Genomic DNA, 25,379 nt, shown 5'->3' on the forward strand with positions numbered 1-25,379 from the left:
TAATTTTATATAATTTTTAATCTTTTCTGGACGTTATTATTTTATTATTACTTACTATTTTTGTAAAAAGCAAATTGCGTTTGAAGGGGAAGCGCGAATGTGATGTGATCTATCTTTGTCGTATTGCTAATAACTGAATGAATGCCGATTGAGAAGCGAGTAACAAGGGCAGGTATCTGGTGGAGAGCATCTGTTGCAGAAAGAACAGGGCGACTCATCCGATAGAATTCATTACTTTTTCCCAGTTCTACTTTCTTGCTGCCAAATAGGAATACCATAGCTAATACTACTATTCATTGCACAAGCACTAGTGTGGAAATGCTCTGCTCTGCTCCACTCAGTATTACTGTTATGATTTCTATTGCTATTAGTTATTAGTTAATGATAATAATAATTGAATTAAAAGAGCGAGCTCATACCTTTTAGCATCTGAGCTCATGCTGTTACTATCGTGTTCTTAATCTGTCTACATGCTTACATACATTTATACATCATCCCCTTAGCATTAACCCCATCCAGAATTGGTTTCTGATATTGATCCATCAACCTAGTTATCTATTACTATTATTTTGATCTGCTCTTTCTGTTAGTTCCGTTGAGAAGCTGATCGATTAATTACCAACTAAAGTGAAAAAAATGAGTGGAGCTGTTCTTGTTGCCATAGCTGCTGCTATCGGTAACATGCTACAAGGATGGGATAATGCTACCATTGCAGGTGAGCTCAATTCAACTTGTCTTTCCCTTCTTGCAATAATAATAATAATGATAAATTGAGACGCGGATTGATGCATGTAGGATCACTTTTGTACATAAAGAAGGAGTTCAAATTGGAAAGTGAGCCGACGGTAGAAGGTCTAATCGTGGCCATGTCACTGATTGGAGCGACACTGGTGACCACATGCTCAGGAGCTGTGTCGGATATGTTGGGCCGCCGTCCTATGTTGATAATCTCCTCTCTCTTTTATTTTTTGAGCTCTCTCGTTATGTTGTGGTCTCCAAATGTTTACATTCTCCTCTTTGCAAGGCTCATAGATGGCCTGGGCATTGGTTTGGCTGTCACCCTGGTCCCTCTCTACATATCCGAGACTGCTCCACCTGAGATTCGTGGACTGCTCAACACGCTTCCCCAGTTCACTGGCTCCAGCGGAATGTTCCTCTCCTATTGTATGGTCTTTGCCATGTCACTTACCAAGGCACCAAGCTGGAGACTCATGCTCGGTGTTCTTTGGATTCCCTCTCTCATTTATTTTATGCTCACACTCTTCTTCTTGCCCGAATCTCCAAGATGGCTTGTCACCAAAGGCCGGATGCTTGAGGCCAAGAAGGTTCTGCAGCGGCTTCGTGGCAGGGATGATGTCACCGGTTGGTTGTTGCTTTTCTTCCTCTTTTTTTTCTTTTATGAATTATTTCTGAAATCATCCTTACATCTCCTTCCTCCTTCTAAGCCAGGTAGGATGTTTTATAGTCACTTAAACTCTACATTCATCCCGGCAGATGCTGGACGTTCAGTTGTCATATTTCCAGAGTAGTATTATTTAGGGTTATATATATGCACGATTTTGGTGGTAACTTCCTTGTCCTTGTCCATGAGCAGGTGAGATGGCTTTATTGGTTGAGGGTCTTGGAGTGGGGGGTGATACGACTATAGAGGAATACGTAATTGGTCCAGTCAATGAATTCAGTGATGTGGAGGATCCATCAGCCGGAAAAGAGCATATCAAATTGTATGGGCCAGATCGAGCTCCATCCATGATTGCGAAACCCGCATCTGGACAAAGTTCCATTGGCCTTGCATCTCGAAAGGGAAGCATAGTAAATCAGAGTGCTCTAGTAGATCCTCTAGTGAAGCTCTTTGGTAGTGTCCATGAAAACATCCCAGAAACAGGAAACACCCTTTTTTCCAACTTTGGAAGTATGTTTAATGTTGGAGGAAATCAGCCTAGGAACGAAGATTGGGATGTAGAAGAAAGCCTTGCCAGAGACGGTGATGATGTGTCCAATGCTGCTGCTGGTGATGCCGATGACTCTTTGCACAGTCCACTCATCTCACGTCAACCAACAAGTGGTATGGATAAGGACGCACCTGCTCCTCCCCATGGTAGCCAATTAAGCATGAGGCAAGCCAGTAATTTGCAGGGGAATGCTGGAGAACCCGTTGGTGGTAGTACAGCCATTGGTGGTGGTTGGCAGCTGGCATGGAAGTATTCTGAAAGAGAAGGGCCAGATGGGTCAAAACAGGGTGGTTTTCAAAGAGTCTATTTACACCAAGACGGGACCCTTGGATCCAAGCGCGAGTCTCAGCTTTCACTTGTAGGTGGCGGTGATGGGCTGACAGATGGCGAGGTTGTTCATGCGTCTGCTCTGGTCAGTCAGCAAGCCCTTTACAACAAAGAGCTTATGAATCAGCAGCCAGTAGGACCAGCTATGATTCATCCATCTGAAACAGGTGCAAATGGGCCTAGTTGGAGTGATCTTTGCGAACCTGGAGTGAAGCAGGCGTTGATTGTGGGTGTGGGGCTTCAAATTCTTCAGCAGGTAATGACATCATTCCAGTGCTCACTGCCGTTATTTACTTATTTATATTTTTCTATTGCCTTGATGCGACAGCATTACACATTACATTGTTTTGTACCCAAATCACGCTTACTGATGCTTCAACAGCGCAGTTTGACGCTCCTTGAACATGCATGGCTAACCAGTTATACTGTGTTTGTAATGAAAAGTGAAAAGCATCTAACTACTCTTTGAACATTGCAGTTCTCTGGTATAAATGGGGTTCTCTACTACACACCTCAGATTCTTGAGCAGGCAGGAGTTGGTTATCTTCTTGCAAGCTTGGGCCTTAGTTCCACTTCTGCGTCGTTTCTTATTAGCACTGTGATAACCTTGTTGATGCTACCTTGTATAGCTGTTGCCATGAGGCTCATGGATATATCGGGCAGAAGGTATATCGACATGGTATTAATATGGTTTGTCCATTTTTGTTTTGCTTAAATTAAATGATAAGGTTACTGTTGAATATTGGTTTAGGGCTTTGCTGTTGAGCACAATCCCGGTCTTGATAGCATCTCTTCTGATATTAGTGCTAGCGAGTTTTGTGGATTTGGGGAGTGCCGTGAATGCAGGAATCTCAACAGCAAGCGTGGTTGTGTACTTCTGCAGCTTTGTGATGGGATTTGGACCGATTCCAAATATCCTCTGCGCGGAGATCTTCCCCACGCGAGTTCGGGGTCTCTGCATTGCCATATGCGCTCTTACCTTCTGGATTTGTGATATCATCGTCACCTACTCTCTCCCAGTTATGCTCAACTCCTTAGGCCTTGTAGGTGTTTTTGGTATCTATGCGGTTGTGTGCACTATAGCCTGGGTATTTGTCTTCTTGAAAGTCCCAGAAACCAAGGGCATGCCACTAGAAGTCATCATAGAGTTCTTCTCTGTCGGGGCAAAGCAGGCACAAGCTGCCAATAATATCTGACTTCCCATCACCGCATATGAGTTGATCAGATTCACAAAGGAGAAAGTATGTTCATCTTCAAAACGTTCATTTTATTTTTCTGGCCTTGTAGGCATCAACATACTAGCTCAACAAAGAATTTTAACGAGATTTGAATACAATTTTTAGTTCCCGAAATTGTGATTTTGTTTACCAAAAGAAATTAATTTACCTCCAAAAACAAAAATTTGATAGGTTCCTATCTCATTATCCTGTATTAAAGTAATGTTTGATTTTTTTTTAATTTATATTAATTTCTTTATAATAGTAGTAGTAGTACTAGTTTGTTATTTTTTTGGACATGGTAATTTGATCATCTTAAAACTAAATTGTTATAAGAATTCAAACTGACTAGTTTTTAATTTCTCATATCAACCAAAAATAAACGTCACATCTTAAAAAATCCACAACATGTCTAAAACCCAAAAACAAAAACAATATGAAAAAGAAATTTCTTGATCGACCAACGAGGGAAAGCGCAATGGGTATCGTAATGTTTCGGAAGCCTTCACATATTTTAGCCAAGAACAAGCGGTGGATGGGAATGAACTATTGGTATCGGAGATAACCTATAATTTCATTGATTGATACAAGGAATAATTTGATCTATAATGCTTGCACAGTTAAACCACCGTAAAAAATTACTCAATAGTCAATAACGTCATGTTTACAAATTACAAATCTTAATGTTTTCGGTAACTAAATCGGTCATTATATAAAATACATATAAAAATAAATTAAAAATACATATTTATATATAAATATATAATAATTAATTTGATGACTAATTAATTGACTTGGAAACAAGTTGAAAAGACAAAAATTTCTATAAAAATTATAGTTAAGAGTAAAGAGTCCAAATATATGTATTTTATATATACTTGTGTGTTACTCTTTGTGTCTCATCAAACAAATGACCACGTTGTGCATGTCATCACTAGACAAACGCTATCCATGTTACCTATACACACCCAAAGTCCTTCCCTAAGTATTAGATCAAGTAAGACCTATGCAAATTTATCAACCACAAAGTTTTAGAGTTATAGAAAATCTCTCTAGTGGAAACAAATAAAAGTTAGAATCCACCTAAACTTTTTAAATTAATAAAATAAAAGCTTTGCTAGATTGACCTAAAATATAAAGGAAGCTAGAGAGAACATTGTTCTACCTTGTAAGAGTAGGTTCTTGGTAAATAAGTACATGGAAGATTGGAAGTTGAGTGAAGGGAAAAGATAAAATAGGAGGAAAAATATGAAGAATAGACATTACTTGGGTGCACTTTAAGATTAAAATTAGTATACAACCCCTGCCAGTCTGCTACATAAGAAATGGAGATAAGAGGAGCAAGAAACACACAATGACATCCATTATCTATTCTAATTGATTGCTTGATCGGTGGAACCTGAGTAGCCGGCATTTGGTCCTGACTGTTGAGAAGTGCCTATGTGTATGTGTAATTTCTTGGGCATGGCCATGGTCCTTAAACGGCTGATTCTGGTTCTGGATCTGGATCTAGAAGATGAGATATCCTCAAGTTTCCTTTTAAACTTGCTGCTGTTGCGTGATGTGTCTTCCTTTTCATCAACGAAGCTTAGAAATGTCTGTATGCGTGCAGAACGTGAGGTGCTGGAATGACCAAAAGGATGATTGCCTCTCTCTCTTTCCGGGGAGTTCTGACTGAATTGGTATGCCACCGAGGGCAAGTAGATAAGGAGCGCCGCCAAACACGCTATCCCGCAGATCAGGAATAGGCCCCGGAAACTGTTGAATTGAAGCTGCTCATCCTGTGCACCGCGAAAACCACAGGCCTTCTTTGAAAGCCACTTATCATGGATCTTACTAAGTTCACCGTTCTCGGATAGACTCAGAATGGCAGTTGACATGTCAATGGCTAAAGGAGAGTCCCTCCGGAATGCCTGCCACCCAATAGCAGCTCTCATCACAATTTTTAACTAACCAAATTTAAATCCAAGGGAATAACAAGAGAGATAGAGATAGATACTCACAAATCCCCATCCACTTTTGGTGAACTCTTGGCCCCTAATTGAGAAATGGCAGTGTTCTGACAGGAAGAGTTCAACATATGGGCGTTCATCTACCACAGCGGCAACAGTTCCCTTCTCAAGGGCAGTAGCATATTCTTCTGGCGAGCCAAGGGGAACAAGCCTATGTTTTGGGATGTTGAGTTCCTGAGTGAGATAGTTCTCAGCAAATGACCCTACCTGGAATCCTATGGGCTTGTTGCTTGTTATCAAGGTGTCAATGCCCGTTATGGGTGAGGACAGCTGCTGCACAGTTAGAATTGACGTCAAGCTTGCCGTGTAACTTGAATTGATTATTAGAACCACAAAAAGCCATATTATCAGCACAACACGACCAAGTGGGCTAACTGTGTTCTCTCCTGAAACAATATGCAAGCTAGCTGGTTTGTTTCTATAGTTTAATTACAGACTCATGCACTATATATATCTTGGATATGATTCATCAAGTGGACTTACTGTGCGCAAAGAACATAGTTGAGAAACTAAACCTGCAACAACATACAAAGATATGGTGAGGAGGAGTTACATGAGTTATGTTGACAAACTGAACCGACTAGTACAAGCGAGGAAGGAATGTATGACTAATAATTTAAAAGCCAAGCGTGCTTGCCAAAGAACAGTCACTATTTGCGTCTTTGGAGGCCCTCGGAACTCATCGTTGGTTCGGTGTTCAAGAATCCAGATCACTGCTCCAATAAGAAGGAAAAAAAGTGCAGTGACACCCCACATGGGTGCAGTAAATGGTCTCAAGAAAGCCCAAGAACTTGACTTCAATCTTTGAACCGGAGCAACCACAACTAGACCTGACTCTATATATGGCTGAGTAAAATCCACGATCTTTGTTCGGTCAGTGACAATTGCAATGTCACCTATAGCAGCATCAAACACCTGATCAAGGACGCAAGCACAATACTATCAATAAAGAGCAGGATATTTAAATTATGACAACTTCTATGCCGGGAAAAAAAAAACAGCGTTGCTCACATCCGAAGCAATCATGTTGACAAGATCATAGTAGCTTGGATTCTTATGTCCTTCTCCAAACAGAATGAACCTATATTGAATTGGATATGGAAGCAATTTGATGGCAGCGAGGAATATGTCTACGCAGTATCCTTGAACTACATGGGTGCCATTTATTTGTGAGACGATGCCTTGATAACTGGCTCTGTTGGGGACCCCGATTCTGAGTTGCCTCCCACTATGGGGGAAAACCCATCCACGAGGCCTTTCCCTTGTATTTCCAGGCCACGTCACATTGTATAGATGCTGGTTTGAAACAGAGCGGATGGATGTCTTTCTGTGAAGTTTCTCGGGAGTGGTGACAGAGAGGCCAGAGTAATTGGACCAGTATCCAATAGTCCTGTAGCCAGTGGCATGTACATTAAGGATGTCATAGGATGGATGCAGGGGGGATCTGTTTGAGCCAACAAATTGAATCGGCCCTGTCAATCCAGTGGTGTTTATGCGAAGTATGTTATCGAGTAACTGGTTCCCACCATCAAAGATGCTCAAGGAAGCAAGACCAGCCATACCACCAAAATTTGTATTATTGGAGAAAGAGATGGTCCCATTCTCAGCAAAGAATAGCTTCAATGCGTGGGCAATGGTCCAAACAGCATCATAAGCATAGAGTCCGTATGGGTTTAATCCAACAGAGCCATTACTAATGTGCTTCCACCTTGAGATGAATGCCTGTTTTGGTCTTGACAGAGGGGTGTGAGGGCGAAGCGTGAGAACTCCCCGGATATCCAGAGAGTTGGAGGTGTTTGAAGTTGAATCTAAGACAGTTGAAAGCCAAGTAGTAGCTATCCACACATAGCCTTGCCTCATCATCCCTAGTCTGTGAGCCACATCAAAAACCAAGAGACCTGTTTGGGCAAAGGTGTGCACTACAACCACCCGAGCTTCCATACTTTGAATCTTGGCCAGCTCAGAGGATACATCGCTTGCGCTGGCCGTTGGATCAGGGGGCAGTGCTGCTTTATAAGACAACTTACAGCGTTTCTCTGCAAGCTTATCCCCCAACACAGTTATGCCATTTCGACTCTGATCATCGTCGCTGAACACCGCAATGACCTCTCTCCAACCATAATAGCTAATCATGTCTGCCACCGCAGTCATCTGGAACTGATCGCTGGGTGCAGTTTGAACGAAATAAGGGTACTGAAGAGGCGACAGGGTGGGATCAAGAGCCGTGAAGGAGAGTAGAGGGACGTGGAGCTCATTTGCAAGATGCGAAAGCACATGGGCCATCACCGAACTTTGCGGACCAATTATTGCTACAGTGTCCGTCACCAACAACTTGAGGGCTGTCATATATTTTACACAATTACGCAACTGTGAATGATGCATGAATCATGAATCATGATGATGAGTGCTAGCTAGTAGTAGTGAAGAAAAATAAAGATGCAAGTGATTGGTGGTACGGTACCCCCAATGAAGCTAAGAAAGCCATTGAAGTTGGAGTCATGGACGGTGATAGACAATTTACGTCCCCCCAGGATGCGAGGATCTGCATTGACGTCCCTCTCAGCAGCTTGGATCGCAATTTTGGAAACTCTCCCGTTTATAGTTTTCAATGTGAAGATGGCACCGATTTTGACGACTTCACTCTCACTGCTGGATGCTCCGTCTCCATGCAATAATAGAAGCAGTATTAATGTTGTTAATGCATGGCATTGTGGCAGATGATTATTCATCGATGGTATATGAAGGCGGCACTGTTTCCGATGGAAATTAGTGATGATTATATTATAGCTAGAAGGAGGCAGGGGTTCGGTTTGTGATAGCCGGATAGGTCATAGTAAATTTAAGTATTTAACAACACCTGACCTTTCAAAGGAAAGACAGAAAAGAGAAGATAATAGTCTACACTACTCTATTACTCAATAGTGCTCACTAGAGGACCACCTATCCACTAGGACCTACTCTGCTCGTGCACTCCACCACCACTACAGTAAGTGAGGCACTGGCAAGTCGCACTTGGAGATGGAGTGGACCGCACCACTTGGAACTATGTTTTCTAGTCTCTCACTAGGTAGGAGCAATATATGAATGAATAAAACCCAATGGAGAATCCGAGAATGTGTCGAGAAAATATGCCAGACATGCGCGTTGGATAGTGGCTCATGTTTTCATTTCATTTTTCACGATTTCCACGTGGGAGTGCTGTTTGTATCTACAAATTAAATACCTATGTGACTGCCATGGACGATTGGACGTCGGATTCTATGCTTTTCTTCCATAATGCTATAGAAACCACCGTTCATAAAACAACATTATTGGATAAAATAGATGAAATTCATTTTATTATTTTTTTATTCTCGTTATCAACAGTAATTCTTTAATTTGACTACTGGTATATCATAGGAGTAGATTTTCTTAATTTTTTTTCAATTGTTTGGTAAAATATAATCTTTTATCATTAAATATCTTCTTACATATTTTTTCTTAATCCTACTCAAAGAATGCAAAATAAAAAATCATACTTTATAAAATAATTAAAAAAAAATTTTGAAAAAATCCATTCTTGTATATCATTTATTGCTAAAATTTTTCAAAAAAATAAGGGAATTTCAATTTCTCAATTTTATTAAAAAAAATACAAAAACACATAATAGATCAATATAAACATGATAGCTCGGGAGATATAGCTTAGTTGGTAAAACTCTGCTTTTGCAATTGGATCGAATGATAAAAAAGAGGTTCGTGAAATTGACAAGAGGAAGGAGCTATTTTTCTGGGAGCGAACTCCAGGCGAATATGAAGCACATGGAGAGTAAGAAAATATAACCGTGTTTGGAAAAAGTTAGATTCAATTAGATGGTTTTGAGTTCAAATTATATTTAGCAGTATGAAATAAAACGCAATCTTTTATTTATTTATTTATTTTTTTGGTATACAAATACAACGCAATCTTTTACCCCAAAAAAGCCGAAAACAAAGAATCACAATGAAACTTCCCTCACCAGACAACAATCCGATAGTCATCGAGACCACAATCCTCTTCAAGTGGACAAAGGTACCTTACGGAAAAATTACGAACCAACATGGCAAAATTATAAACAGGTTCAGAATAACAAGGAATACACAGGATTAATACAATGAATACAAATGCCAGGTTCCCAACAATGTGACGGACAACCCATTCCATCAGAGGCAACACCGCAAATAGGAAAAGAACCACAAAACTAAAAAGCACTCCACTTATCAGAACCTCTTCTGTGAGCTTCGTTTTCTGATGAAGTCCTAAATGGCCCAGAGCCAAAGGGATCTGAGTCTTCAAATGCCGGAAAGCCTTGAAGATGATCAAAGTCCATATCTCTGCGGACTGAATCAAACCGCGCTGGTGTCTCCCGAGTAGATAAAGTGCCACTATCCTCTGAACGGAAAGAATCAAATCTAGAGAAGTTGTCAAAAGAACTGTCCAACCACTCTTTGGGCCTTTGTGGAGAGCTGCTGGAGCTGAAAAGTGGTGTGTTTGGAACAGAATCATCAAAACTGAATCCGCCACTCTTCAGGAAGGGATCACCACCCTGTGGTGAACCTGTTTTAATCGAGCCAAGGCCCAGATCCCCAGAACCAAAGAAATAGTCATCTCCAGCTCCCTTAAGATCTCTCTCCTGTAAACAAAAACACTCAGTGTAATCAGCACTCAGCAGACTGCTAGAGGAAAAATCTCCATTGCTCAAACATGTGGCAGCAAATGGAAATCTTAAATTTAAGAAATAACAAGTAGGCATAGAGATGACCGGAATTCAGCAGAATAGAAGGTAATTATCATATCCAAGTTGAAACCACGTGTTGCACGGCAAATGAAAATTTGAAAAGGAAAGAATTTTGCTGTGACAATAAATAAGTTGAGAATTTTCATACCTCGTTTGTGGTGCTACTGGCATTGAATCCCCAAACTGAGTCAATATCATCATTAGCGTCAAAGGTTCCCCAATTTGGTTCGTCAAAAATTTTCTCACCAGAAAAGACAGACTTGACTCCACTATGATCACTGCACATGCAACATTATATAAGCAATTATTCTACAAGATCATAACATTGTATCAACTGAAACAAAGAAAAAATGAAATAACCCATATAAGTATCCGTTTGAAAAATAATATTGTTGGATTTAAAGTCCATAACACGCACAAAATGTTAATAAAATTCACAGCAATTAGCAATGTTGTGAGAGGTGGAATGCAAATTGAAATAGCCTGAAAAACTGCAAGGCTAAAAAGTGAAGGTTTTACGCCGAAAGAATACTTTCATGACTTAGTTGTTAATTGGAGTCCATGGAGCTAACAATAATGTACACAATTTTGCTGCTACGTAGTGATGATGAGGATGATGATGGTAGTAGTAATTGTCTATATAGCAATTACCAAGAACTTCAAAGGCATAAAACCATCACAATCATCGAAATTAAGGATACATCCACTAATATTACAACCCAATCACCAATCACAAACAGACCAACATACGGAAAACTAGGATGCAAAACCATACCTTTGGGTTCCTTGTATGATATATTGATCACGGGGTGAGCGATCTTCGCCAGCAGCAATCATCCCCATGCCAGAGTCAGCAAAGTCTCTCTGGGGGCTTCCAATAGAACTCCTAGAAAATGGACTGTTAGGAGCACTTTTTGCAGACCCATCTTCACTTTTATTATGAATATTGCCAACTTCTTGCTCATCTGTGTTCTGGGGATTTTCAGACTTTTTATCACTCTTAGGTGAAGCTGCAATTCTGGAACTATCAATTTCTGAATCTTTCTGTTTCAAAGCCAATGGCAATTTTTGTTTCAGAGGTGCGATGATGTTTTGCACATCAAGTGTGAGTTCTTTGACAAAGGCGAATTCTGCAATGAAGAAATACAGTAATAGCCGTTAAACCATAATTCTATTTGCAGTCACTTGAACTGTATAACTGCTTAAAATTAATCCCACCGAACACCCCTCAGAGAAAATAATAATCAGCAATGACCTTTAATAACGTTATGTAAAGAATTCTCAAAAGTTTAATGGAAGGTGTTATACGTTATAGACAGCAATATATATAGGGTCATTGTGGATACCTTTATCTTCAAGCTTATCCCAATCTTCATCCCAGTCAGCAGCTCCTTCTTGGATACCAGGCTGCCAGCCTTAAGGGATAAAATTGCATGAGGCCAGAGAATATAAGAATGACATAACATGAACGCAATGCAACTGATTTTTCGATATAAAAAATCTAGTTGAAGAAAGCACATGGAACTCCTGGCAACCACAAAGCGAGGAGAAATAACAGGATGCAAACAAAAGGAGATTACATGATACTATCTATGTATCAATAGGCCAACAATAAATTAAGCAAGACAGCAAAAACTTAGCAACTTTTTTCAACATGGACGGAATCAGTTTTCTACTCTTATTTAATATAGCAAAAGAGAAATGCAACTGCAAAGATTCAGAGAAATACAAAGGATGAGCAGGACACGACTTTACACATGAAAAAGTAGGAAAACACTGAAAAAAATTGGTACAAGTGAGAAAGTCAGTGCAACAAAGCTTCAAACTCAATCAGCATCTGTTAAATAAACCCTATATAAAAGGTCATGAGCTTTGCACCAAATAGAGGGTCACTATGCTACTTTTAGTTTGTGTTTTGATGCTTTTTAAGAGAAATAAATACAAGGTGTGTAGCTTATCTTGCATGTTGTCCCAGCAAAGTTAGTGGGTTACAAGTTGCCCTTCTTTTCATATAATGAATGCATTTATCCAACATTTGGCAACAATTACAGCCGCAACTACAACAAAGAACCACAAAAGTGGCAACACATCATATTTCTTGTTTAAAAAACAACCAAAACACAAGAAAACATTTTTGTTTACAACAAATGAGAGTTTAATGAGATTATATTGTAATCTGTCCATGCATATCAATGACAACAATATTGATAAAGGATACACAAGAAGAGCTGAAAAAATATATGCTAAATACCACTTGATTGGGAAACCTATTTAAGTCTCAATGATTTATGTGATACTCATGCTGAATCAAAAACAGTATTCAACAACTAAAAACCATTTCTAATATTGATACAACAACAAAACAACAAAATAAAAGCAACAATTCCAAATAACAAAGCTATAGGCATCCAAAAGACTAGGGATTCCTGAAACGAAATAATAACATATAAATTAAAAATTACCAAAGGGTAGTTCCACAAGTGTTGTTGGCTTTGCACGTAATCCATACTTCTTACACCGGTTGTTTAGAGATTTTACCATTTCATCAAGGTCTGATTGGATACAATCAGCATGAGCCTGAAAATTGTGGATGACTTGATTAGATATGATTAGAATTTCTCAGGATGGATATAAATGCTTGATAACGTCAAACCTACCAGTAAAGAATCATCTACATTTCCATCTTGTTCCATCTTGGCAATTGCTTGATACACTTCAATTTTTTTCTCCTGCAAATCAAATAAATATATAATTTGAGAGTACTTAAGAACAGGCTGGAAATAACAACCTTTTAACATATGCACCTGTATGTCACGAAATGTGGCTTCCTCAGTAGTTAACTTGGATGATACATCTCCAACTTGCTTATATTTATCTTCGTACTTTTTTGCGAGGATCTCAACCTATGAATGATAAATTGAGAAAATGATAAATATGGTTTGGAGGCAAAAAGAACACAGGTAATTCTAAAGTAAGATACCTCACGCTTGTCAGCTGATGTCCTTTCTATGATCTCATTAAGACGATTGTCACACCTGCTCTTGTACAGAACCTTAGCCAGAAAAAGAACAAGAAATCTTTTCAAAAAGGGAAACAAAAGCAAAAAAGAAAAATTAAGATTTCATTTATCTTAAATTCTTAACCACAAATAGAATGTGAAAGTGGAAGAAGGAGTTTTCACAAATTCTTCTGTTCTTAGTATCCAAATTTTTCAAATAGACACAAAGGAGAGCAACCTGACATTCACACCATTCTTGTCATCTGACATTTTGAGGAAACAAATGATACGTAATATCCGTCATCTCCACAATCCAAATATAACATATCAATGAAACATTTGGGATTAAATTTCCAGTTTTACCATTCATAATATTCCAAACACACCAACAATCAAGAAATGTAGAGAGATATTAATAGAATGAATTAATAAGCTGAAAACTGAACAAGGATCTTTTAGGAAGAATATTTCATAATCATACATCGGTTTCGGGTTATTGGTCCCTATGCATATGGCTAAAGTTACAGATGAAAAGGATGGAGGGAGATTTTTTTATTTTTGGCCAGTAGTTATCTAGAGAAGTAACCAAAGGCTGACATAAGGGGGAGTCACACCTATTAATGAGAAACATAATACTAAAATCATCACAATGAGTAAAATATCCTTCTTAGCAAGATCCCTTCTTTAAGTGATTAAGAAACCATGGTATCAAAAGAATTTCCTACCAAATTAGATTTTAGATAAAATGGTATATAGCTCAGCCTCAAATGGAATGAACAGTCAAATCTAGAAAGGAGACAAGTAAATATTAAAAGGTACAACTACAGAGTTTTAATAAGAGATAAAGGTAAGCCAAGAAAATACTCACAAGTTCCTGCATTTTTGCATGGCAGAATTCTATTTTCTCTCTGGACTCCACAATTTCTTTCTCAAGTGCTTCCACCTGTGGTTAACAAAGGAATACAGACATAATAATTAACTGTCTTCAATTTGAAACACAATTGAGTATAATCAGGTATACACAGGCTGACATAATGATATGCATTCAACAAATGACTATTTAGAATATGAACTTTCCATTCTGCCTTCAGAGATACTACTGACACCCAATAATTTTCATATTACAACCAGTATCAGCATAATAGATTAAGGGAATAAGCATTCATTTTGAAATTATAATATAACTCACATTGTCATTTCACCACATCCCAAAATAAGTTGGTTTTATTTATGACCATGGACACAATCAGAAAGAGTTACCTTTTACGAAACTAAAATTTAATCTTTAAACAATGGTAGTCGGATAATAGACAGGCAAAATACAGCTGGCAATAGGTTACTTGTGCTAACTTTTCCATAAAAGCAACAAAGAATCCGCAGCGGCATTAATGGAATACAAAATTCAAAAGTGGAGCCACCAAAACACAAAAATACCAGCCAAAAAGCTGTAGTTCAACTGCCAATGTCGCTGTCCAAGATCATGCACTTCCAAATATGCCCAAACAAATGCAAATTATCGTACAACAATATTAAGCACAGAAACAAAAAGTGAATGGTTACCTTATTATCAGCTTCTGATGCTTCTTGAAACTTTGAATTAATTGAATTTTGCTCATCTGAACTCAACTGATTAATGACGTGCTTCTCCAACACTGGAACTTGGGACTTTTGCTGTTTTTGAAGTCCTTCATCAGACAGAAAAACAGAAGCTGGCCTTGGTGGCTGGCCTGTAGTTGGGTTCACTCGTTGAGCACCAGGGTCACTCATCCCTTCCTCTTGTTGAAAGCCTTCCAAAAATAGAGGGTATAGAGAAAAATACTAGTTTAAATATTTTCCATTTATACAAATGATTGTGCGCGCGCGTGTGTGTGAGAGTGAGAGGAAAAGGGGGAGGGGGAGAACCAGTAATTCTTGGACACCAACCTGATGGATTTCCCCAAGTTACAGAACTGTACTGAGTAGCAGGTAGGCCAGAAGGTGGTAAAGCAAGGAGAATGTTACTTGGAAGTACTCCTGGAAGAGCACGTCCTTCCCTGTGTCGTTCCATTAGGTACAGTGCAATACAAAACTCCCTGAGAGAAAGCATGCTATCATTATCTTGATCAGATAAGTCCCAAACCTGCTTTAAAACCTCTGGAAAATATAATCATATGTAGAACTCATGATCAGGGAATAAGCTAGCCATTGAAAAATTATAAACATGGAACATGTGAAAAATAGGATGATAGAACAGGCATTGCCTGAAACAAATCCAGAAATAAAAGGGACAAAAATAAAAAACAAATGCTATCAAATGCAAATCAGTCATTCTTATGCTGACATCCCATGAAATGGAGAAGAAGAAAACATAAAGAAAGCATTTAAAGCCTCCTGTCGAAGCAAGAACAGAAGTATAAGAAAAATATACCCCGTGGTAATCTCCAGCTAAGGAACAAGTTCCGGGCTTGTTCCCCAGTGATTTTCCCATCCCTATCTGTATCTACTGCAACAAATACTTTTGTATACTTCTGAATATCAGTTGAAGTCATCCTTGGCCATGGAGATTGAGGCTGACTAGAAGCAGAATCCTGCAACCTCACTGGATGTCCAGGTGGATTTGGCATATTATGTGTTTGGACCGAGGCATGCTGATTCTGTTTCCCCACTGGTTGGACCTGTGGAAGCTGTGCACCAACAGGCTGGGATGCAATTGGGCTCTGCAAAGATTCAGTCAAGCTAGTCCTAATAGACTGCTGGTTCCCTCCAGAAGAAAATCCTAGTGTAGAAGAATCTTTCTTGGGCTGAAACGAGCTTGCAGAGAACATATCCCCTCCAAAGGCTATATCAGAAGCAACACCATTCCCAGAAGTATCCGCTGACTTAGAATCCTTAGCCGCTTGATCAGATGACTTAGTGCCAGAGGCAGGATATTGTCCCACTACCAGTCTAACATTTGATCCAGATGTTGCAAGCCCAGACACCTCTTGAGTAGATGTGGGACTACGTCCTCTAGGTGCTATTAGAGAGGATGTTACCGCTGGAACACCAACCATCTGGGGAGTAGACCCATCACTTTGTATGCCATGAGTTTCAGCATGAGGTCCTCCACCAGCCATCACTCCACGGATTCCCTGATTGGCAATACCAGGTGCTAGATTAGAAGCACTATCAGGGATATTTTGTGTTGGCTTCACTAATGGGCTTCCCGGGTAAGGAAGATTTTGCTGGTTTCCACTTAAACTTGGGAGTGGCCCTCTTAGTCCAACATTTTGATGGGGCATAGAATTAATATTACTCTGTGATGCAGATGCAGATGTAGATGCAGGTGCAGATGTAGATGCAGGTGCAGATGCAGGTGTAGTTGTGGTGGTGGGCATAGGTGTAGGCGTAGGTGCAGAAGAATTCAGTTGGGGTGCAACTATGGCACTAAAATTGATTTGAGGTGCAGGTATTTTAGATGTAGCTGGACCATATAATGCTGCTTTTACTATTTCAGGAGTAAGCTCCCGCTTACTTTGCGCTACAGTGACAAGCTTAAGGGCATTGTAAAACTCTGCCCGACCAAGGAATCCACTCTGGCTTTGGTTTGCAAAAGCCCAAATCTGCAGAAGAAGGCCAGCAAGTGAGTGTTAAGTCAGTAACTGCACTCACAAGTAGGCGTAAGAGGACTAACTCAAGTTCAGAGAAAAGCAAACAGGATACTCTAAACCAATAAGATTAAAGCGCAGCTACCAAAGCACAAATAGAGGCAGACGACATATTAAGAAATAAATGAATGAAAGAATGAATCATTTAACAATAATATATGGATGGTGGGGCTGTAGGTTCTCTTACCTGAGCGAGGACCTGCTTGGGCAAACCAGAGCCTTGGAAGAAGGAGACAGCTTCGGTGCCACTGATGCGGCCGTCGTGGTCCAAATCAGCATGCCGAAAATAAGCATCAAAGAGATCGACATTAGAAGCTCTAGATGCCATTGCTCCACAGACCGCAATCAACAATCAACACAAAGCTGCACCAGAATTTTGTGCTCAAATGAATTCACAGATTGCGCCATACACTATTGGGGTGTGCATGGTTTGGATTTCAAAAACTTTTGAAGAAATCCAAAGCCAATCCAAATTGAAACCAATTATATGGTTCTAAATCCAAAACCATAACTGGTTTTATAGACTAAACTGGTTTCAATCAGTTTGAAAAAATAAACATGTTTAAAACTGGTTCTGAATTTTCAAACTGGTTTTTGTTGTCAACCAGTTTTAAATCCAGTTTTTGCTGCAAATCTGGTTTTGACTGAAAATCCAATAATAAATCTGGTTTTTAAATCTTTTTTCTAATTGCAAATCCAATTTTTGTTACAATCTTATATTCTGTTTTTAAAACCAATTAACAACCAATCTATACGGAACTATATGTCTAAATGTTCGTTACAACATCAAAAATTAAATCTAAAAAACAAAGATTAATCTATATAACCTTCAGTCTTCATCGAGATGAATGAAAAAGTAATAATGATAGTATGATACTCACTAATCAAGCTCAGAAGTAAGAACCAAATGTTGTATAAATCTGGTTCACAAATCTCAGTACCTAACACAGTGCAGCAGTGCAAGATTCATGGTCATTCATGTATTAGTAGGAAATGTCAAAGCATGCACTCAAAATCTTAGTGCTTAGAGGCAGCTCTTGCATCTTCTAAAATACATCATTTTACTCCCAAAAGAGACCAGAATGCCAAAAAATTCCACTCCCACAGCTAATACAAAGGAGCTAACAGGCAAAAGAATAACTTGGAAAACATTTTTAAGAACCAATATTCAAGAGCACAACTTTCTCAAAACACAATTCATTTGATGATTTGGTCAATGCAAAGCCTGGACCATAACAATCTTAAAACTGAAGAAAAGCCTATCTATTTTACATATGTAGTGCTAAAAGAAAAAGGTAAAATCCTTTTAGTTAATCAATTCAAGAACCCCAAAACTGTTTAAAATAACATATAATCCAATTATCAATAACAATACTCCGTTTCATTGAATTATCATGCGGATATCATTATGCGTAAAGAAAATTCTATGAATAAAACACACTAGAATTAAGAAGAGAACAATGCACAATGGTAAGATTTCATGATATTTATAATCAAATTCATTATACCCAAAAAGAAAAAAAATTGTGTTTCACTAAAAATTGCTATTCAAGTTCCAGTGTGAATAGAAGAGCGACAGGACAAGAAACATTAATAAAGGTAAGTTGCACAAAGCTCAAGAATTTTTGCTTAAACCAAATGTAAAAGTTACTTAAAATAGACGTATTAATGGTTCTTCAAGTTCCTCCAGAGGGGATATGATCAAGATTGTTGTTATTCAAAGATACACTAGGGAAGCTGCAAAATTTGGAAAGGAATCCAGCTACCCTTGCCCATGCGGCTACTGTAAGAGTGGCAGAGAAGAACAGTTCGTACTAGAAAAAGGTTATTAAGGTACAGTTGAAATCAATAAAGAATTTCTATGCAAAAGAATATAACTATTGTACCTCATAGAATCATAACTTGGTAGTTAATGCTAATAGGTTTATACGGTTTCACACTGGTTCAAGAACATGTCAAATAATCTAACACATTGTTTTGCTCCAAAAAGACACTAGCATTATGCCAGTAAATGAACTCTCCCCCCCCCCCCCCCCCCGCGGCGGCAGGGCGGCAGGGAGCGCGGAGGGAAACCATAATGTCAATTCTATAAGCTCCATTCACATCTTTGCCTATTCCCAGTACCTCCACTAAATATATAGCACACTACACGTATACATATAGAAACACAGAACAACAGCAACTTGGTTCTACTAACATAGATTGGAATCAGTTTGTCTTCTACTACCTTGCTCAATCTATTTTTCAAAAACTTAAAATCAGTTTGTCATTTGATATTTTTGGAGTTCCAACCACCCCCAACAAAAACCCACATCAGAAGTGTCCAAAATCAAAGGAAGAACAGCACAGGATGTTAGATCCACCACCCCAAAACAGAGAGACATCAATCAGCAACATGAATTTGGCGGGTGAAAAAATAAATAAAGCGAAGCATAAAAACCTTGGATCCCGAAACCAGTCTCATTAGATCAATCCACTTTCCACCAGCGATCTTGATTCCCTCGATTCCAATGGCAAAAACATTCCCATTTGCGCTTACGGACAATTTTAATCCTTTTTACGTTTCCATTTTTTCAAAAATACCACTTCCGGTTAATTGTATTTGGACTATTTTCATTTTTCCCTTTTTCTTTAACTAAAACAAGACCGGACAATCACAGTAAATTAACGGTAGTATATAATAAATCTTAAAAATAGTTATATTTTATAAAATTAAATTAAATATATGTAAATTAAAATTAAATTTAAAAAATATTTTATTTAAAATAATTTGTAATATAAAAAATTTAGATATCGAAGTTGTATGAAATTTTTATTTAGTGGTTTAATTTTTATATTTATTTTAGTTGATGGATTTAGTCTTTTTATGTGACATTCGTTTTTTTTTAATTAGTTATTGTTAGAGTTGTTATTTTCTTTTTTATGTTATAGGTTCATGTGAAGACATGTTCTTTATAAATTGTTGAGTTATATGCATTTTTTATTGTATTGTTTATTCTATTTTTGCATGTATGTTCTTCTTTTGAAAATATGTCTTAAATTTTTATAGTTTTCTTTCTCTTTAATCTCTTAATGGGTATGTGATCTTCGGCTGATGATATTAATATTGGCGAAATTAGCTCCTATAATCAACGAATAATTTAAATTATAAATAAAAATGATATCTTGAATAAGTGATTTTTTTGGAGTATTACCTGTTTTTATTTGTTGTAATGAGTGTTAAGAATCAGTATTTTTTGTTGGAACAAATGTCTTAGTAACTGTGTATTGTTAAGAATCTTCTTTAAGATTAAAATTATTTATTTTGACTTTAAATATAATTGAGGTTGCATAAAATTTTTCATTATTTTTCTGGAGTGTCATTAGATTTGAATTAGTTGGGCCTAACATTTTTTTTGCTTCTCCATTAAATAGTATAAAAGTTGTTGTAGCACTTTGAACCTAAAATAAGTATTGGGTTAGTAACTAATAATTTGATAAATGAAATTATGAAAAGCATATAGAATTATCTTATTGTTGGATATTGTGGTGTTTGATTATATATGCCACAAATATAGTTATTTCTTTGGGCCCCGCTACACATACAAGCAAATAACGCATACAATCCTTACAAGTTGGCTCAACTCAGGTTTAATCCACGCGCACTCCCTCCCTTTAAATGGAGCGTCAATTTCACGCGCATCACTCGAACGATTACGCTTCGAAAAAACCGCTCGTTATGGCTCACTCTTCCTCTTCTCCTTCAAATATAACACAAATCCTCAAGTTTCGAGCAACATTCCAAACTGAAGAGACATTTGAACTCGTCGCGAATAATAACAGAAACAATCAACAAAATATTATTCAAGGTACGTTATTGTTTTACTCATCTTGTACATTTTCCACATTTCTGTTTCTGATTTCGAAATCGAAGAACTATGTTTTACTGTTCTTCTATGTTCTTCTAGGTTTTATTGATCTTCTTGTACTAAGAAATTGAACACATGGTGTAAATATATTTGATCCAATTATAAGTAAATTTTTTTCCATAGTTAAACTCTCTCTGGTGTATTCAAAATTTCTGATTTACAGGTACTATAATATGAAGTGGTGATCCATATAGATTGGAACCCATATATGACGGTCTGCATAGAGATCTGCATAATACACCCAAACACAGACAATAAATACACCCGATAAAAAATTAAATTTACACCTCTGCTGCAGATTTTAACCCAACACTACCTGAAAGCCACTTGTTGTCCACAAGACCAAAATTAATTAAACTCTCTCTGGTGTATTCAAAATTTCTGATTTACAGGTACTATAATATGAAGTGGTGATCCAGATAGATTGGAACCCATATATGACGGTTTGCATAGAGATCAGCATAATACACCCAAACACAGCTTATAAATACACCCGATAAAAAATTAAATTTACACCCCTGCTGCAGATTTTAACCCAACACTACCTGAAAGCCACTTGTTGTCCACAAGACCAAAATTAATTAAACTCTCTCTAGTGTATTCAAAATTTCTGATTTACAGGTACTATAATATGAAGTGGTGATCCAGATAGATTGGAACCCATATATGACGGTCTGCATAGAGATCTGCATAATACACCCAAACACAGACTATAAATACACCCGATAAAAAATTAAATTTACACCTCTGCTGCAGATTTTAACCCAACACTACCTGAAAGCCACTTGTTGTCCACAAGACCAAAATTAATTAAACTCTTTCTGGTGTATTCAAAATGTCTGATTTACAGGTACTATAATATGAAGTGGTGATCCAGATAGATTGGAACCCATATATGACGGTTTGCATAGAGATCTGCATAATACACCCAAACACAGACTATAAATACACCCGATAAAAAATTAAATTTACACCCCTGCTGCAGATTTTAACCCAACACTACCTGAAAGCCACTTGTTGTCCACAAGACCAAAATTAATTGAACTCTCTCTGGTGTATTCAAAATTTCTGATTTACAGGTACTATAATATGAAGTGGTGATCCAGATAGATTGGAACCCATATATGACGGTCTGCATAGAGATCTGCATAATACACCCAAAACACAGACTATAAATACACCCGATAAAAAATTAAATTTACACCTCTGATGCAGATTTTAATCCAACACTACCTGAAAGCCACTTGTTGTCCACAAGACCAAAATTAATTAAACTCTCTCTAGTGTATTCAAAATTTCTGATTTACAGGTACTATAATATGAAGTGGTGATCCAGATAGATTGGAACCCATATATGACGGTCTGCATAGAGATCTGCATAATACACCCAAACACAGACTATAAATACACCCGATAAAAAATTAAATTTACACCTTTGCTGCAGATTTTAACCCAACACTACCTGAAAGCCACTTGTTGTCCACAAGACCAAAATTAATTAAACTCTCTCTAGTGTATTCAAAATTTCTGATTTACAGGTACTATAATATGAAATGGTGATCCAGATAGATTGGAACCCATATATGACGGTCTGCATAGAGATCTGCATAATACACCCAAACACAGACTATAAATACACCCGATAAAAAATTAAATTTACATCTCTGCTGCAGATTTTAACCCAACACTACCTGAAAGCCATTTGTTGTCCACAAGACCAAAATTAATTAAACTCTCTCTAGTGTATTCAAAATGTCTGATTTACAGGTACTATAATATGAAGTGGTGATCCAGATAGATTGGAACCCATATATGACGGTCTGCATAGAGATCTGCATAATACACCCAAACACAGACTATAAATACACCCGATAAAATATTAAATTTACACCCCTGCGGCAGATCTTAACCCAACACTACCTGAAAGCCACTTGTTGTCTACAAGACCAAAATTAATTAAACTCTCTCTGGTGTATTCAAAATGTCTGATTTATAGGTACTATAATATGAAGTGGTGATCAGATAGATTGAAACCCATATATGACGGTATGCATAGAGATCTACATAATACACCCAAACACAGACTATAAATACACCTGATAAAAAATTAAATTTACACCTCTGCTGCAGATTTTAACCCAACACTACATGAAAGCCACTTGTTGTCCACAAGACCAAAGTTTAGCAGAAAATCATTCCAATTCCTATCAAATGAGTCTTTGCTATGAGAGTTTCATTTTCCCTCTCTGCTACATGTAATCAATTGATTCTTAATCTCGTTTTCCTTTCTATTTGTGCTCCGAACTCTTGTAGAAAAACCTGCAACCTTGGTATAGTTCCTGTAAAATTTTTCAGCATCTTCAAGGGTGGTAAAGGTCATTCCAACCTTCGGAACAAACTGGTCATCAACAACAGAGAGGTTGCAGAATACACCATGTCAAAAACTATAAATACACCATGTCAAAACGAAGCTGGAGTTACAGAGAGAAAAACTAACGTCAATGACGAAGAACAAACCAATGAGAAAGGAGAGGAAAAGAACGATCGAAAAACCAGGGGAAGACGCGCGAGAAGAAGAACGATGAAATTTGAAAAGAAAGAAAACAAAGAAGGAAACAAATCTTTTAAATTTGGTAGTTATACAAACGCGGGATCTTTGTATAGCGCGTGTAAGTGACGTAGGAGTTGCAGCGCATTTTAGTGGATTAGACGTTAATGAACTTGTAATAGTTACAAGCCCTAATCGCTTGTATACTAAGTTTTTCTCTATTTCTTTTTTTTATATACTTTCTTTTGACCCTTTTCACATCCAACATAGTTCCATCCAAATTTGTCATCAATTTCGTTTATAGTTGCTGAAATTATAAAGATATTTTTCTATTCCAATATTCAATTTATGTTATCAAATATGAATGTATGATGCATGTTGTGAGTTTTTTTTGTCATACTTGATCATCAAATTCGCATTGTATGGCCATTAGATCTTAGATAGTTATTCGATTTCTAATCATTCTACTCTAAAGATTTGTGTTGGCATTGTCTTGGTTTGGTATCTCTATTACTTCTTCATGTTGATTAGTCCTGTTTAGAATTTTTTTATATTTGTTAAATTGAATAATTAAATAAATGAACTAATTTTTGATAGATTTATTAGTTATGAAATACCCATAAATCAGTTGTGCGAATTCTTCAGTTTGTGAATTGATATAGATTTTTGTACTCAAAGTTGTGCTTACCGAATAATTACCTAAAATATTATAATATAATAGGTTATACAAAATAAAATTATATTGTATTTATCTCATTTAATGTATTATATAAAATATAGTTCTTTAAACTAAGAAAAACAATAGATTTAAATTTTTTTGAGAAATGTCCTATTTTTGTATTCACTAACCAATGTTAATGTGAGTATAACAATTTTTTTACCCTTTATTTATATTGTAATTTCTTTATTTACCTGACTTGAGAGATTTCTTTCAACCTGACTTTCAACACAATTTTCTTAAAATTATTAGTATTTTGTTAATAATTATATATGTAAATGAAAAATTAATTGTTTATATATTTTTTTACTCTTTTAGGCTGCGTTTATTTTTAGAGACAGAACATGACACTGAGATAGAGATAATAGGACGGAGACACTAAAAATTATTATTTGTATATTGTGTTTGGATACGATGTACAAAACACTAATGTAATGTTTAGTATTATGTTTGGATACACATGGACAAGACTAAAATACTATATGAAATGACTAAAATAACCATATAATTCCAAATTTTCTACATCAATTACAAACTAATTTAATAGAGAATGAGAGTACGTAGGAGTACAGACGAAACTTGAAAAAATGTTTGAAGAGACCAAAAATTTTAATAAAAAAATATATAATAATATTTATATTAAAATTAAAATTATAAATATATTTATTTTATTTTTAAATTTATTATTAATATGTAGGCATACATATGGTTAAGATTAATAAAAAAAATAGATCTAAGTTTGATTAATAAAAAATTTTGTGTAGATTAATAAGCCAAATTAATTTTAAATAAATCATCAGTTTTAAAAAAATCCGTTTTTACATGAAAAAAGATTAGTTTTTGTACATAAAAATCTATTTTTATTTAGAAAACCAATTTTTTTAATCTAAAAACTGATTTTTTTAATTATATAAATCAATTACAACTTATAAATTATTTTTTAACATTTTAAAAGATCAATTTTACCTTTAATAATTTTTATTTTTCAAAAGTTTTAAGACTAATTATAGGAAAAATAAGAAGGGATAATAGTGGAATAATAAAAAATATCTATAGATAAAAAGGAAAACAAAATTTATAAAAGAGTCCGTGTCCACTCTTTCAAATTTTGTGTCCATCATTGTCCTTCGTAAAAGAGTGGACACAAAAATATAAAAAACTGTCTCGGAGACAATGTGTTTCGTGTCCATGTCTCTACTTCCAAACACATTTTAAATATGTACTGTCCATGACTCTGTGTCCTATCTCCGAAAACAAACGCTACCTTAAGTATCAATTCCATTCTTCATATTTTTATGGGTTTTTCCTTAATATCT

General features: G+C 36.8%; 3 protein-coding genes across 4 annotated transcripts; 1 reads left to right on the forward strand and 2 right to left on the reverse strand.

The window, feature by feature from the left end:
• The first annotated feature begins 636 nt into the window (after positions 1 to 636).
• LOC130941101 (monosaccharide-sensing protein 2-like) lies at positions 637 to 3,475 on the forward strand. Its single transcript, XM_057869493.1, has 5 exons — positions 637 to 715; positions 796 to 1,362; positions 1,595 to 2,535; positions 2,758 to 2,945; positions 3,031 to 3,475. The coding sequence occupies exons 1-5, from the start codon at positions 637 to 639 to the stop codon at positions 3,473 to 3,475; spliced, it is 2,220 nt and encodes a 739-aa protein (XP_057725476.1).
• Positions 3,476 to 4,389: 914 nt separating this feature from the next.
• On the reverse strand, positions 4,390 to 8,558 carry LOC130940152 (glutamate receptor 3.2-like). The gene is made up of 6 exons (XM_057868201.1): positions 7,970 to 8,558; positions 6,520 to 7,847; positions 6,146 to 6,423; positions 5,992 to 6,023; positions 5,500 to 5,894; positions 4,390 to 5,409 (listed from the first exon to the last, which is right to left on the reverse strand). The coding sequence occupies exons 1-6, from the start codon at positions 8,235 to 8,237 to the stop codon at positions 4,870 to 4,872; spliced, it is 2,841 nt and encodes a 946-aa protein (XP_057724184.1). The 5' UTR covers positions 8,238 to 8,558; the 3' UTR covers positions 4,390 to 4,869.
• Positions 8,559 to 9,392: 834 nt separating this feature from the next.
• LOC130940628 (uncharacterized) lies at positions 9,393 to 19,479 on the reverse strand. Of its 2 annotated transcripts, XM_057868829.1 has the most exons (15): positions 19,330 to 19,455; positions 17,771 to 17,830; positions 17,077 to 17,252; positions 15,671 to 16,844; positions 15,187 to 15,396; positions 14,824 to 15,050; positions 14,132 to 14,206; positions 13,246 to 13,317; positions 13,070 to 13,168; positions 12,923 to 12,994; positions 12,728 to 12,842; positions 11,612 to 11,680; positions 11,041 to 11,395; positions 10,414 to 10,543; positions 9,393 to 10,160 (listed from the first exon to the last, which is right to left on the reverse strand). In XM_057868829.1, exons 3-15 carry the CDS (start codon positions 17,215 to 17,217, stop codon positions 9,729 to 9,731), a joined length of 3,171 nt encoding a protein of 1,056 aa, XP_057724812.1. In that variant the 5' UTR covers positions 17,218 to 17,252; positions 17,771 to 17,830; positions 19,330 to 19,455; the 3' UTR covers positions 9,393 to 9,728. The 2 variants fall into 2 exon arrangements, with proteins under 2 accessions (XP_057724812.1, XP_057724813.1); XM_057868830.1 differs by lacking the exon at positions 17,771 to 17,830 and having other exon boundaries at positions 19,330 to 19,479.
• Positions 19,480 to 25,379: the final 5,900 nt, after the last annotated feature.

Source organism: Arachis stenosperma, chromosome 7 (genome assembly GCF_014773155.1).
Source record: "Arachis stenosperma cultivar V10309 chromosome 7, arast.V10309.gnm1.PFL2, whole genome shotgun sequence".
NCBI lineage: Eukaryota > Viridiplantae > Streptophyta > Magnoliopsida > Fabales > Fabaceae > Arachis > Arachis stenosperma.